General features: G+C 38.9%; 1 protein-coding gene across 3 annotated transcripts; it reads left to right on the top strand.

The window, feature by feature from the left end:
* Positions 1-12,931: 12,931 nt before the first annotated feature.
* LOC122669426 lies at positions 12,932-14,482 on the top strand. Of its 3 annotated transcripts, none has more exons than XR_006334014.1 (2): positions 12,932-13,110; positions 14,084-14,482. XR_006334014.1 is itself a non-coding variant. In XM_043866181.1 (2 exons), the coding sequence occupies exons 1-2, from the start codon at positions 13,027-13,029 to the stop codon at positions 14,383-14,385; spliced, it is 381 nt and encodes a 126-aa protein (XP_043722116.1). In that variant the 5' UTR covers positions 12,932-13,026; the 3' UTR covers positions 14,386-14,482. The 3 variants fall into 3 exon arrangements, 1 of the variants encoding a protein (XP_043722116.1); XR_006334015.1 differs by lacking the exon at positions 14,084-14,482 and adding an exon at positions 13,589-13,877; XM_043866181.1 differs by having other exon boundaries at positions 14,089-14,482.
* Positions 14,483-15,402: the final 920 nt, after the last annotated feature.

Below are 15,402 nucleotides of genomic sequence, written 5' to 3'. Positions count from 1 at the left end.
TCAGACCATAAATAAAGTTTCAAAGCTTACAAACCTTTCCTACAGAAGGTTGCTCCATATAAACTTCTTCAAGCAAATCACCATAGAGAAAACCATTCTTAATGTCAAGATGAAACAAAGGCCAATCAAGATTAACAACAATGGAGATGAGCACTTAGAGTACTCGGAAAAGGTTTCAAAGTAATCAACATCATATGTCTGAGTATAGTCTTTAACAACCAGCCAAGCTTTCAACCTCTCAACAGTATTGTCGGGATTATTCTTAATGTCATATACCTAGTGTCACTGCACAAGCTCTTTACCTAGATGCAAGTTCACCATATCCCATGTTCCACGATTTGTGAGAGCATCCATCTCCTCATCCATAGTATGTTTTGATCAAGGTTGATAAAGCGCTTCACGATAGGTCTTAAGAATATAAGCAAAATACTTAGACAAAGCAAAGGGACAAATATGAGGAGGATTATGGGAAACATACACAAAATTAGTATTAGGTTTAGTAATTTAGGACTTTCGGGTGCAAGAACGAATACCTTTCCTCATAGCAATAGGAAGATCAATATTAGTAAGAGGAGGTCGATCTCTTGATGAGGTACCAGATTAGATAGGAGGGCAGTAAAGAGGTAGCTTCACTGGGAGCGTTAGGGTGCCCGCTTATACAATTGCACAAGCTTTGAAGACCCACTAGTAGGAGGAACAGCCTTCAAGGGCACATTACTGAGAGGAACTAGAGAAGGCATAGGTGGAGGAGATGCTGAAGGAATAAGACAAGAATCAAATACTGTACTATCTAAAACAACCCTCATCAAAGAAAAACAGTGTATTTTAAAAAATGTAACGTATGCACTCACATACTGTTTATGAGAATTAGGATCATAACACCTGTATCACTTCTGTGTATGAGAATAGCCAAGAAACAACACATATGGTAGCATGAGGTGATCGTTTAATAAGTCTAGAATGCAAATTATGAACAAAACAAACACACGAGGTAGTGAAGACAACAAAGATAACTGAGGAAACACAATAGAAAAAGGCGATTTATTTCCAAGAACGGAAAAAGGCATTTGATTGATGATATAAAAAGCAGTAAGAAGTATAATTGTCACGGCATCTAGGGGACCCAAGGCGTTGGAGGGCGCCTAGATGCAAGGCGAAACCAACAAGGCGCACGAGCACCTAGGTGTCCACCTAGGCTACACCTTGACAACTATTAAGAACTGCACCCCCCAAAAAAATCTTAGGTACACCCATTGAATTAATAAAGAGTGTGCTACTTCTAACAAGTTATGGTTCTTTCTTTCAGCCACAACATTCTATGATGTAGATCACAGGTCCATATGTACCCGTAGGAACAAGCCCCAAAACCAGCCCAGCAAGTTTGTGGGATTCGACTGCTATGAGAGGCAGCCTGGTCTGATGATGTGGCAAGTTTTTGTTGGTTCGATGGAGCATCACCTAAGGCAGCCCCAGCCCAGAGAGAAGCATGAAGAACATAAGAGACCAAGACAGAAAATAAAACAAGTTACTGTTCACGTGAACAGTGATTTAGGGGCACATATGGACAGCTTTGCTCCTATTTTTGTTTAGCTATGTTAGTTTTACCTTGTTTCTTTTTTCCAGTTTGGTTGTAATAGGAGATTGGATAGTTTCTAAATTCAGTTTTAGCAAGTTAGTACTAGTTTCTAATTTCAGATTTAGAAAGTAGGCTTACCTTTTATTTAGAAGTCTCTATTTCTTAAGTTTCTATTTCAGTCCTTCGTTTCTTTTTAGTTAGATTTAATTTCTATTTTCGTTTGGTTTCTATTTTGTGAAGCTTAGGCCAAGCTGTAAATAGGCCCCATCAGGTGTACTTGAATTCAGACTTGATTAGTGGATTTTCTATTGCTTGCTTGCAAGTGTTTGGTTTGAGAAGATTTGTGTTCAACAGCTAAGATAGCTGTGGGTGAGAGACCCAAGGCTGAGATAGCCTATCTCCCCCTATCCTTGTCCCCCCTTCATCTATCTATATCCCCTTCTTCTTCTTTGTATCCTTTTTTTTTTTTTTTATGTTTTTCTTTCATATGTAAACAGAGAAAAAAAAAGCAATAAAAGTTTCAGTTATTCAATTTGTTCATCCTTATTGTCTTGATCCTGGCTGCAATCGATCTCCCGCTGGTTTCCTTGGTTCGCGGTTGACTTGTGCATTATTCTGCTAAGGTGAGTACGGACAAGAGTTTTGATGAATAATACCATGGCCAGATAGAAGCAAGAATTTTTGTTACGAGTATATTCAAGTGCATTATCAAAATGTAAAGGCTTGCAAGCAACACCAAATTGAGTTTTTATTTTTGCGATAATCTGTTTTAAAACTGACAAGAACTCTGAATGATCCTTCAAAAGATACAGCTATGTTGAATGGAAATGATCATCCACACGTTTGCCAAATTGTAAAAGCCATGCCTACTCTTGGCATGACATTGAAACCCAAATATTAGAATGAACTAAAGAAAACGAACTAGAACTTCTAGGCTCCCCAAATATCAGAATGAACTAAAGAAAACAAACTAGGACTTTTAGGCTTGACACAAGAAGGTTTGAATTGCAATGATGTTTTCCAAGTTTGCATGCTTCATATTCAATACTAGAAATGGACTTGCAACCTGGAACAATTTGCTGGAGCTTTGGAAGAGACGGAGACCTAACCGATAATGCCATTGAATAGGTGTATCAACTGGAGAAAGTTGATCAGCAAAATAAATAAGCCATCCTCCTTATCATGGTTTCAGTATCAGTATCGGATTGGCCGTATCGGCCATGACCAATACCAATACCTGACCGATATCATATCGGTGGTATCGGAACAGGGAAGGGTAAAATGGTAAAAAAACTTAGATTTTGGTATTTTGAGGGGCAAAATGGTCCGATCCGCCCCGATATAGACGATCCCTATTGGTATCACTATTGGCCGAGATCGATGCGGGTACCGATACCGATGCCTAAGTCCATGCTCTTTATGCTATGCACCAATCGTCGTTTTTTGTTTGGTGCTCCTGAAAAGTACTAAAAAATATAATAAATGTAACAGAACAATTTAGGGATTTGGTCAACTGATTGACAGAAAGGAAAGTTAACAGTAATATTGGAACATGAAGAAAGAGATAGAGATGAATTAGAGGAAGCAACTCCATGGCTAGAAACTTGAGTGGAGAACCCATCGGCTATGATAAGTTTAGGACTAGAAGATTATTGAAAAGAAGAGAACACATCAGGCTTACCGGTCATGCGAGTAGAGGCACTTGAGTCAACTGACTTAAGAGGAAGATGGGGAGGTTAATAGCGCAGCTGTGCCTGTGTAGGAAACATAGCAGTGCATGATGAAGTAGGTGGTTGAATCTCAAGTTGATACACCCTTTTTAGAAGACTGATAATCGTCATGGGACAGAGAAAGGAATCCTGAATTGGTCCAGATGAAGAGACCAGACCGGTATCACTGGAAGAAAAGAATCGTGAATTGGTTTCTATAGTAGATTTGCCCACTAGGTTTTCCCATATTTGTCGCAGCACCTGTCCACTATATGATTTATCTATGCATAATAAGAACATTGACATGGAATATTATTTTGTTTCCGTCCACCACGACCAATCTAACCTCTGCTATGCTCTCCCCTGAAGCATGACCTCTATCGGGAAAAAATAGCACCTCTGCCACGACCTCCACTATTAATGACTCATGCAAAACTTTTCTTGGAAGCGAGAGGTGATTCAGTTTTTATTGAGGGAAAAATAATACATGAATATGAAAGAAGACTTTATTCGTGGATGGAATACTCTGGCAAACAAGGATTGATTCTGGATAGGTTGAAGTGCAGAAGTAAGATTAGACCAGAACTTAGCTAGTTGAAACTCTGCTCACTGCTGTTTCAAACTTTCAGTTGTTCCAAATCAGTAGTGAGAGGCTGATACACATTGAGTTCCTTCCACATGCCTTTAAGAATACTATTATACTCTTTCACTAACTTGGTACTTTGCTTAGAATTGAAAATCTTCTCATTTAGATCATAAACAGGAGAAATATTCTTATCTTGAGAAGGACTTTCCTTTATATCGTCTCAAACGCCTTTGGCAGTAGTGTGGAGCATAACGTTAGCTGCAATCAAAGGTTCCATACTATTCCACAGCTGCACTAGAATAGTGTCATTCTCAATAGGTTCTGATTTGGAGCCTGGTTTCGACCAGGCTTGAAACCAAAAGTTCAGTCGAAACCTGTACTTTTTCTTCTTCAAATTTTGATTGTTGATTTTGAGGGCCAAATGGCCAAATTAGGTCATGAGACTTCTATGAAACCCTATTTTTGGCCCTCTAAACATAGTGGAACCAGTAGATTTTAAAAAATCACACCCAAATGGTTGTTTGACTTTGGACCCTAGGTTTGTAGTGTATGCTGTATGGATTCTCTAACATGGCCTATTCCACACAATGTTTAGTGCTAGAACACACATAATTCAAGTAAAACAACTTAAGTATGTATTAGGAATGAATAGAAATCAAATTATAAACCATTTCATAAATCATGCATATGGTTTGCTACAAAGAGTCACATATATTAGAGTCAACAATAGTACAATACAAGCAATGAGTCACCCCAATGCCCATCCTAGAGTCCTAGACTCCTAGTACCAAACCGAGTTCCAGGCAGGATCAATTCCACTGGAATGTTGCTGCTGCCGCTGCTAAATCAAGTTATCTTCGGACTGTATCACATAAGCTGATCATGTCATAGTATGAGTGTATGACGGAAGAAACACTTGAAGTCCTCCACAACAAGCCCTATTAATGGAATCATCTTCATACTGGAGGTACCCTAAACTAGGGTATAGATCTTTGAACTGTGAGGAACTCGATCGAGAGCCACTGCTACTAGATGGTGCCTGTGGAACCGTCACCAGCATTAGAATCAGCCCCTGTTGCTTGTGGGTGTCTCTCTAGCGTTGCCTCCTCAAACTCCTTTCTTGCCCTTTGCATTTCGGCCTTCTTTCTCCCTTCAAGAACTTAGCCATGGTCTTCTGTACCTCAAAGGATTCTTGCCGTATTTGGCCACATCCTTGTAGCCATCAGTCAAATGCCACTTCAGTCTAGTGCCCCCCCTGAACATATTATTTTGCCAGGATAATGATACTATGACTTTTTCTTATTATTTCCTATAGGCATGCCATGCCTCCATGCTGTATCTCCACTTGGACCCTCAGCCATTGCGTTATCTTCTAAGTTCTTACACTGTTACATAAAAAAATGCATTCATTATTGGCTATACTACATTATTTATGACTCCTAAAACAATCATATAGCTATTTCCTACTTTTCCTCACTCTTATATTTATTCCAGATAAAAAATACTTTTTATAATTTTTTTTTAGAAATAATAATACCATAGTATATGAAAAATACTAATGGAATGTGATGCAGGTTTATCACCAAACTGGGCTTCTTTCCTTAGAAATAAGTCTAGGGTTGGGTTATAGACATGTTGGGCCTTTGGTCCCATGGGTTTGCAATGTAATATGTCACTTTTATGGACTTAAATAGGGGTACATAAGTTGCATACGAGATTAGCCCTATACTAAGTGTCAATTTGGTCACTTCACTTTTTAATTTTTGTTGGTTTTGGTCACAAGGGCATTTTGGTCATTACACTCCCTAAAACTAACGTCTAACGTCCCAAATTAACGGACTGGACCAAAATGCTACACTTTGTTGAAAATAGGGGGGGAGTTTAGGATTAGAAAAGTTGGAAGGGGGCATTTGGACAAATGGGCATTTTTAGGGGGGCATTTGACAAAAACCCTTTTTTTTAAGCAGTTTTATGTTTTTAAATTGAACCTTCCCAACTTGGTTGAACCAGTGGTTCAATTTAAGTGATTTAAGTCACCTCTTTTATCAATTATGTTTTGTTTTTATTTTTGGGTCCACACCTCTCCATGATTTCTAGAGAGGGTGTGTTTTGTATTTAGACTCAGCTTGAGATTTGGGGTTTCCTATTCCTAGGCTGCATAAGAATTTGGGCCTTTGTCCAATATAAATAAAGGACAACCGTGGGGCTTCTCTTTACCTCACTGTTTTATGAAATCTGTTCTTGCAAGCTGCTGCAACCTTTCTTCTATTGAAGATCTGCTTTTTGTGTGATCAAAGCTGGTGGGATTGGTGTGTGATCCAATTGACACTTTGCGGTGTGAAGCCCGGGTGGTTCGTTGGTGGGATTGGTGTTTGATCCAGTCGACACTCTGCAGTGTGAAGCTCGAGTGGTTCCTCTCAAGTTCTACTTTCAAGTTTCTGTCCAAGATCTGATTTTTATTCAAGTTTCAACTTCCAACAAGCTGCTGCCAGAGAGTTTCTACAACAACAGTCAGTTAGAAGTGATCCCCATCCCCTCCCTTCTAATCCTCTACAGCCCCAACCCGAGTTTTCCCCCTTTTGTTTTTAATTTTCCCATATCCTAAAACCTGCACAGACCAAACTCACCATCATCATCTGCCCCTATTCCCATCGAGTACTCCCCTGTCCCATAGAAGAACTCGATCAACTTTGTGGCCCCAACCTCCCACTCGAACCCTAGAATCTTACTTCCATTAAAACCTCCTAAACCCTAATTTCTGTCCAGCATATTTCAACCATTAGAAAGCCACCATAAGCTGACCGAGTGCTCCTCTCCCCCTTAGGAAAATTCGATCCAAACCCTGCCCTAAATTCTCGCTCTAAACCCTAGTTCCTTCCAATTTTCCACTTTATAAAAATCTGAAATTCGTATTTCTAACCTGCTGCCATTCTAGTTTACATACTTCCGCTCATTAAAACATATCAGGACCTTCTCTGATAGACTCCCCTACATCTGCCTAGCATAACCAACACCTCAAACCCTAACCCTAATTTTGACCTATTCGGATTACCTATTCATATCAGATCCTGGTTTACTGGCTGGCTCCTAGTTGGTGTCCTACCAATCTAGGACTACATTAGAATGAGACATGAATCATCATTTTCAGTTTTAAATACAACTGTAATACTTTCATCAATTTTAAAGAATTTTCAAACCAAAACAGAATTTCCCCTATTTTGTTAAAATAATTAATTTCCTAATATAGAGGGCGGCCTTGGTGCAATGGTAAGGTTGCTCCATTATGATCAAGTGGTCATAGGTTCGAGTTTGGAACTAGCTTCTCTGCGAAAGCAGGGTTAAGGCTGCATACATTATGACCCTTCCCATACCCTGCAATGACGGGAACCTCGTGCATTGGGTATGCCCTTTTAATTTTCTAACAGCAAAAACCCGACTCCTTGAGGCCGTATATCAGCCAACAGTGTCCGACATATATAAACTTGACCTCCAAACACCAAGTATTATCCCTTTTCTTCACAATTTTGTTGCAAGAAATACATTTTTTCCCATAAAAGTAAAAAAATATTTTAAGCACAGAAAATGAATTCTGGCTTTGTGAAGTTATAGATCGTTACATTGTAGAACGTATAATAAATTGAATAACCACCAAGTTTGTATCCTTTTTTTTTTTTTTTTTTGCAAAGGAAAAATTACTTTTCCCATATGGAGATCCTTCTTGCAATCTCTAAATCTTAGGAGATTCTTGGAAGGATCTCTAAATGATCTTTATTGACCTAGAAAAAGCTTATGACAGAATCCCTAGAGAGTTAATCTGGCAAGTAATAGAAAAGAATAGTGTTTCAAGTAAATATGTGGACATAATTAAAGATATGTATGATGGTGTGGTGACTAGTGTAAGAATTGTGGGGGTTTAAGGTAAAGAATTCCCAATTACAATTGGGTTACATCAAGGATCAGCTTTAAGCCCGTATTTGTTTGCGCTTATCATGGATGATTTAACTAGAGACATTCAAGACGATGTTCCTCGGTGTATGTTTTTTGGTGATGATATTGTTTTGGTGGATGAGACAGAAGCAGGGATTAACACCAAGTTGGAGTTATGGAGCTCAACCTTGAATCAAAAGTTTTTTAGATAAGTAGAACAAAGACAGAGTAAGGTTGCGTACATTATGACCCTCTCCAGACCCCGCAGTGGCGGGAGCCTCGTGCACTGGGTATGTCCTTTGTTGTTAGAATGAAGACAAAGTATATGGTGTGTAATTTTAGTTACACTATGACAGATAATGATGTGGTGAAAATTGATGAGAGGAAGATTTTGCAAAGTGGTTGTTTAAGGTATCAAGGCTCAATCATAAATAAAGAAGGTGATATAGAGGATGATGTTTCACAGAGAATTAAAATATGATCGATGAAGTAGAGAGGTACGTCTGGAGTGTTGTGTGATCGGCGTATTACTTTATAACTTGAAAGGAAAATTTTATAGGACACAGTCATATGACCGGGTATGATGTATGTTGCAGAATGTTGGGCAGTTAAGAAGCATCATATAGATAAACTTAGTGTAACGGAGACGAGGATGTTGAGATGGGTGAGTGGAAAAACTAGGAAGGATAAAGTAAGGGATGATCATATTAGAGCTGATTTGGGAGTAGCTCTGATACATGATTAGCTTTGACTTCGAGAAAGTCGTTTGAGGTGGCATGACCATGTTCAACGGAGGCCTTTGGATGCTCTAGTACAGAGGAGTGATTTGATTCAGATTGAAGGAACTGAAAGGAGCTAGGGGTAGACCTAAAATGTGACCCTAGGAGAAGTGGTGAGGAAAGGCATGCATAGCTTAGGCCTTGTATCAAGTATGACCTCGAATAGAGCTTATTGGAGGGCAAGGATCCATGTAGCCAACCCCATTTAATTTTGATAAGACCGAGGAAAGGCTTGCATAGCTTAGGCCTTGTATCTACTATGACCTTCAATAGAGCTGATTGGAGGGCAAGGATCCATGTAGCTGACCCCATTTAGTTGGGATTAGATTGAGTTGTAGTTTTTGGGAAAATTTATATTCCTCCAACTTTGAATCTTGCACAAATCTTCTAACAATGTAGCAAATCATTGCTTCCAGTGTGTTCCTCTACTGCCCAAGCACTGGTTCCAAACTTGTACGACAGTGATTTGGCCTAGAAAGCAAGTAAACAGTGTTTTCCAAGGGGCTGTGGCGAAACAAGTCGAAAGTCGCGAAACATAGTATTTAAAGTATGTGTAATGCATAGGTATTACAGGCTGTTTTGTTTCAACAGCCTGCGAAACCGACACGTTTCGCAAATTTTGGCAAAATTTTGCAAAACTGTGTACCATGCTCATTCACTTATCCATTCTTCGTACTTCTTAGAATCTTGGGTTGGATGATTAGTTGTCAGATATTTTAGTTTTTCTTTTGCATTGATATACACTTTCACAGCTTGCCTATATGATATAATTAGAAGCACGTTGCAGTTTAATGACTTTGATCTGAACATTCATGGTATCAACTGCAGCCTAAGAATCTCCCATTGTAGTCAATACGATATTATTTGCAGCAAGCCACACAAATCCATGTAGTACACTAATACTAGATCACAAAACAGTGGCATACACAAAAAAGGTTCTACCAAATCCCCCCAGTCACATATATCAGTTTCAGGCCACGAAACAGAGTTCTGCAGAGTTTTTAGGTCATGAAACAGAGTCCTGCAGAATATTGAGATAACTCCAGGGAAAAAACAGCAGATTGATCTCAGATCTAAAAGTAACACAACAATCCCTTGCTCTTGATGAATAACAAGGGAGTCTTCAGCACACAAGAACAACAAAAGTAGCGGCAATAGCCATTGCTGCACGGCACACAACTGATTTTTATGTAAGAACCTTCATGATGGGTTTCTAGAAGTTCAGAGCTTCAGTTGAAAACCAGATTCGCAGTGAAGAGGAAAAAACCAAAATTCAATAATAGATGCCCAGATGGGTCCAATATTTTGATCAAAGGTCAGTATTTGATAAGGGAACAACGGTATAAAATCAGGTCTAGATCTATTGGCCTGACTGATGTAATGATAATCCTATTAGCAGTAGGATTCTTAAAAACAGAATTACTGAAATGACTATCGATAGAAGATCTTGATGGGCTCAAATCAGTTATCAAAGTGCATCAGAACATTAGCAGACTTCAGCAATAATATGAGGATACTATTCTGAAACAAAAAATTAAATCTGATCTTAAAATAGTGTAGAAATAGAATCCATCTTGAAGTAGGACACAAAATAAATAATAACAAGATACAATTTTGAAACTGTGAATATGACTTTTAGAATGTAATCCGATTGCCAAATCTGAAGTCTGATTTGAAATCTCAAATGTAAACAATGGAGAAATTGAAATTCCAGCAAATAGGGTATGCGGAAGAATAGAACAGAAACCAGAAAATACTGACCTGATTTGATGGTGGATAAAATGAAGAAGAATGGAAGAAAGGTAGAATAATATGGATCAAGCTTTTCACCTAGGGCTGGAACTAGATTGGAATCGCACCGATCTTACCTTGGCATCTCACCAATGGTTGCTGCATAAAAAGAGCATCCCAGTGCACGAGGCTCGTGCTACTGCAGGGTCTGGGAGGGGCAAATGTACACAGGCTTATCCCCTGCTTCGCAGGAGAGGCTGTTTCCAAGTTTTGAACCTGCAACCACAAGTTGCAATAGCACCACTTAATTGTTGTGCCAAGGCTCACTCATTGGACAAGCAAAAGCCAATGGTTTATTCAACATTAATATCGTGGGGAGGCTTTAGGCTATAATGCTTAAATAGAAACTAATAGGATAGTTGCATACTGGCCATAGGGCAATTTAATAGCCAATAGGAAACCAATCCTTATCAGATAATGAATAAAATAAGAAACAAAACTGGAATAGACCTTCTAAACTGTAAAACAGTAAGATAGTTCTATTTCAACTAAAACCCTATCCAAAGACCTTGAAAAGAGGCCGAGAATTAATAGGGGATTCCAGCCTTTACATGTAAGGAAAGAAACAATAAAAACAATCCTCTTAATAAGCCACTTGGCCCGGTTCTTTTAGGGGGTGTAGGACAGGTTTGGGAAACCTAGAAAATATCCTAACTAGAAGGTAGGAAGGATGGGAAGGATAATCCAACTCATATATCTCAGCATACATGCAGAAATTTTTACAAGTATAGCCATAAATAAAGAAATAAACAAATCATGTGTAGAATTTCATTCTAAATATGCAAAGGAAAATCTAATAAGAGAAACATGATATATCAGTACCTTCCTTTGCTGTCCCACGGGTTAGAAGGCTGTGAATAAGTGCTGAATCACTAGCTAACTCCAAAGATTGTGTTGTCAAGGCCTCCTTGTTGTTGGTAGAAGAATATCCAAGGTATTTGGGGGTTGAATTTTAGATAAAAATTGGAAATTTTTGGGACTGATACAAGAACTGGTAAGAAATTTATCAATAATCAAGTCTAGGCAAGAAGGGGAAATTTGGTTTCTTAGAGATTTGGCTAAGGAGGGTCAAGGGAAATTTGGGATGCCACATCTTCCATCACAATCAGTCCTATTCCAGCCAACAAGTATGATTTATTGGGGTTTATGGGCTGTTTTATTTGAAAGAACAAATGGAACGCTCTTAGGAAATGAAAATGGAGGTTGGGAGGAAAATGATGGAATAAACAACAATGGATTTGGGGTATCAAACAGGGATGGTTTGTTGTAGATATAGAGTTTGAAAGAGAGGCGTTGATGATGCTCAACCGTTGCTTTGTAAGAAACATTGCGTAGGGCTATATGTCGACGGACGTCATCATAAACCTTGGTAATATGGTGTATGAACTGATTTTGTGTTCTGAGGATCAGAGATGAGGTCTGGATTTCAGGGGCTGTTTTTATTTTACCTAAGTGATTCGAATTAGCTCGCCCGATTGCATATTTCTTGGGATGAAAGAAAAGATAGGCAATCTCTCATTTCAGAGTTGTCAACCTACTAAAGAGAACATTCTTGTGATAGGTCCTGTTCCTGGTCAGAGATTAGGTGGAATTACTTTTCTTATTCTTTCCCCAGACCCCGCTATTGAGAAAGATGTTCACTAACTGAAGAGCCTCTATTCTTCAGTCTGCTATATCTCAGAGGTACTTATCCAGTATAAAATATGTGGAGCAAAAGGATGTATACTGATATGCATTGTCTTCACATGTTGGAATTTCTGGTCTTTGGGGAACTTGAAGATCTTGCATCCATTTGTTACAGTATATATTGAATAAGTAAACTTATTTGTTTGTTTCTGCTGGTAGGAAATAATGTAAATAGTTTTCTACTGTTCACTGTTTACATTTTATAATGAAAATTCTTGTTCTCAGACATCTTATGCTAATTTTCTTTTATGAATTTATGGATCTGCATGATTAATGTTTTCACTTGCTTATGTTACTTATCTCATATTTTATGCAGATGGAAGGTGAATCCATGATAAAATTGGGGGAAAAAGTCACTTCTACTTTCCAAAAAGAAGTTGAAAGAGGGCAGAAGAATAATCTGGCGCTAGAATTGAGTTGATGTCAACTTCTTTGGTACTCAAAGCATTTGCAAGATGGTGAACTGGAGTTCGAATTTTGGAGCATGTATTTGAAGAGGTTAGAGAAATATTGGATGACATGTCAAGGGAGGACTGAAAAGAAAGATCATCTTATTGTTTTTAGGTCTTGCAAAGTATGACAAGAATACTGGACAATTGATTTGTGGAATAACATCTGCCTCTGATCTTCCATTTATCTGCTATATCCAGTTCTCTTTGAAGTGTTCAAGGAGGTGAGACGATAGGGAGAACTTTTCATTACAAAACCAATAAACCGGAAAAGGATGGATTGTGGGCCTATCAAATGTGGATTTTATGCTTGTGGGCATTTTTCGAGTAATTGGAGATGAAAATGAAGGCTTGACCTTTTGTGAACAATGTGGAGCTGAGTTTGTCGATTTTCGGGTACAAAGATATAAAATGGGATAAAGCAATTTTTCAATCCTTTATGACCCTAAATATCATGTGAAAAGACAGTGGCATTAATATGATGGTATTTACTTCAACAGAGACGCAGGAGGGATACTAAATAATGAGATCTATAGGTGCTAAATACATGAGAGAACAAGTGAACATGAGCCTTTGCATGGATGCCATCTTCTACAGAGAACTGCAGGTGTGTCAATATGGTTGAATTAGCTTTGAGGTTCTTTGGTTGACATGTCTATTACTTGTTGTTTGAGGCATATTAGCTTTCAGTTTAATGTGCTACTTTTTCAATGTTGTTCAAATTCATGTTGCATATAAATTAACTTGCTGATTAAATGATTAGATTACAAATCCTTTGTTTTTTTGGCCCCGGGAGGGGGGGGGGTTGTATTGCTAGGAATCCCTCATAAACCCCCAATTTAACCCCACCACATAACCACCTCCCTACCCAACAAACCCCTCCCCGCAAGAAGGGGATTGATTCTAGGCCCCCACTATCAACAGCAGAGATTTTACTACCAAGCCAATGATGGTGCCTCAAGTAACCTTGCAGGTTCAAATGCTGTCAACTGGGTGCCATATAAGCATCTCCATTGACATATGCAGCTCAAAGCATAAAGTTGCTTATACATCAATAATGTTGGATATGGTATCTATCTTTTTAGGTAGTGAATGTGAAAAGTTCAGGTGATTTAGTGGGATAAATCTGGTCATTTCCCATTTATGAAGAGATGTGCCATTCCAAATCATATTCCAAACCCTGAAGACTTGTCCGTTTATTGTTTCTTTTTATGGGGTTCTGTGTGATTGTGTGCTTTTAATGCATACATTTACATATATTCAAGTATGTGGACATGTAGATGAATGTTTAGAAGGCTGTGGGCTGTCATAAGCTACCTGCATGTGCAATTTGGTCCAAATTCTGTATCTATAGCCAGTGTTCAGATAAAAACTGAATGACCCATATTCTGTACCATTAGCCAGTGTTTGGATAAAAACCGACCTGCAAATTTCTAATATCAGGGTATACTTTTAATTAGCTATTTATGATAGTAGATGATAGGCCATTTACATTGCTGTGTATGCTCTATAAGTGAATAAAGCCTTTTAGTTGGATTGCAAAAGTACTAACAATTTGGAATGACCTCAATTTGTATTAGATCAGGTGGAGATACTTGGCCATTCCAGGGCTTGCATACTTGATCTCCATGCTACAGCTCCCATGATCGATGATCCAAACAGAGAAGGCTCTGTCAATCCAGTCAGAAGTCAGGTGATAATTTTTCATTGTTCAAGTGAAGTGGGGAAAGAAAAAAGCATAAAGGTTCTTTACATGGCCCATAGAGGAAGGCCCTCGTGTTGTAGTCTGCACCTTAGTGACAGAATCCTTCTCATAGGGATGGTGTTTCTGCTCTTAACCGTGAATCCATGTTCTGAAAGTGAGAATGTGTTTGATCCTTGAATTGAAGTGTTTGAGAACACACACTAAAGAAAATCACTTACATGGGGTTAAGAGTATCCTTGGAGTAAATGCTAGCTAGTGCAGTCGGCAAGGGCCTCAGCTGATTAAAAAAAAGGCTAGATCATCACTATTGATGCCCTTTTCAGTCTCCCTCGTCTCGTTCCATTAATAAAGCTCACACCTAATATTTTCGCGCACCAGACAAATAATAAGTCGTCCTATTGTCAATCAACGTCTTCAGGTTCTTGCAATGGAAAGTCGTTATTCCGAATTGTAGCACCGAGACAGAGAGTGAAATGAATCGTTATCTTCTCCTGTCATAGCACAGTGTTGTAATGCATTGTGCTGTAATACAGAGGCCGTGCGGTAATACAGAGGTCATGTGGCACAGTGGGCTCCATATGGTGCGCATGACTTCTACGTTACCGCACGATGCGTTACAGCACCATGCTGTAACATGTGAGGATAAAAATTCGAGTGAAGCCACCCCATCCTCCACGATCTAAACGTATCTTCTCAAACTTTGTCTCAGTTGAAACACACCAGTCAATAACCAACAGATTCAAAGACCAAATACGACTACAAAGAATCTGATATGAAACATCATGACAAAGTAGTACGGCCTGAAAGTGACTTCTTCAGGGTTCAAAAACCCATGCCTCTACCGTTGAAATCACGAATTTTTATCTACTGTTGTAATTGGAGTGTTGCTATGTGCATCGTGCGGTGCAGTAGTGGTCATGTGTGTATAGCGAGTCCTACTGTATACACATGGTTGCTGTTGTGTTGTACGATGCCCACAGCAGCGCTCCAGTTACAGCAACGGATAAAGGTCCTGAAACCACAATATATGGTTTGTGTCATTGGCTGTATTATTCCAACCACTAAAATGCTCAGAGACCATCTGGTATTTTTTTTGAGTGCTCTGACTGCTACACTCATACAAAGTCATGATGGAGGATGCTTTATGGTGGAATTTTTCAATAGAGTTCGGAGTGCGGCTCTAGAAGGATCTCC

The sequence above is a fragment of the Telopea speciosissima genome, chromosome 7, assembly GCF_018873765.1.
Source record: "Telopea speciosissima isolate NSW1024214 ecotype Mountain lineage chromosome 7, Tspe_v1, whole genome shotgun sequence".
Classification (NCBI taxonomy): domain Eukaryota; kingdom Viridiplantae; phylum Streptophyta; class Magnoliopsida; order Proteales; family Proteaceae; genus Telopea; species Telopea speciosissima.
This window is presented reverse-complemented; position numbering and strand designations above follow the sequence as displayed.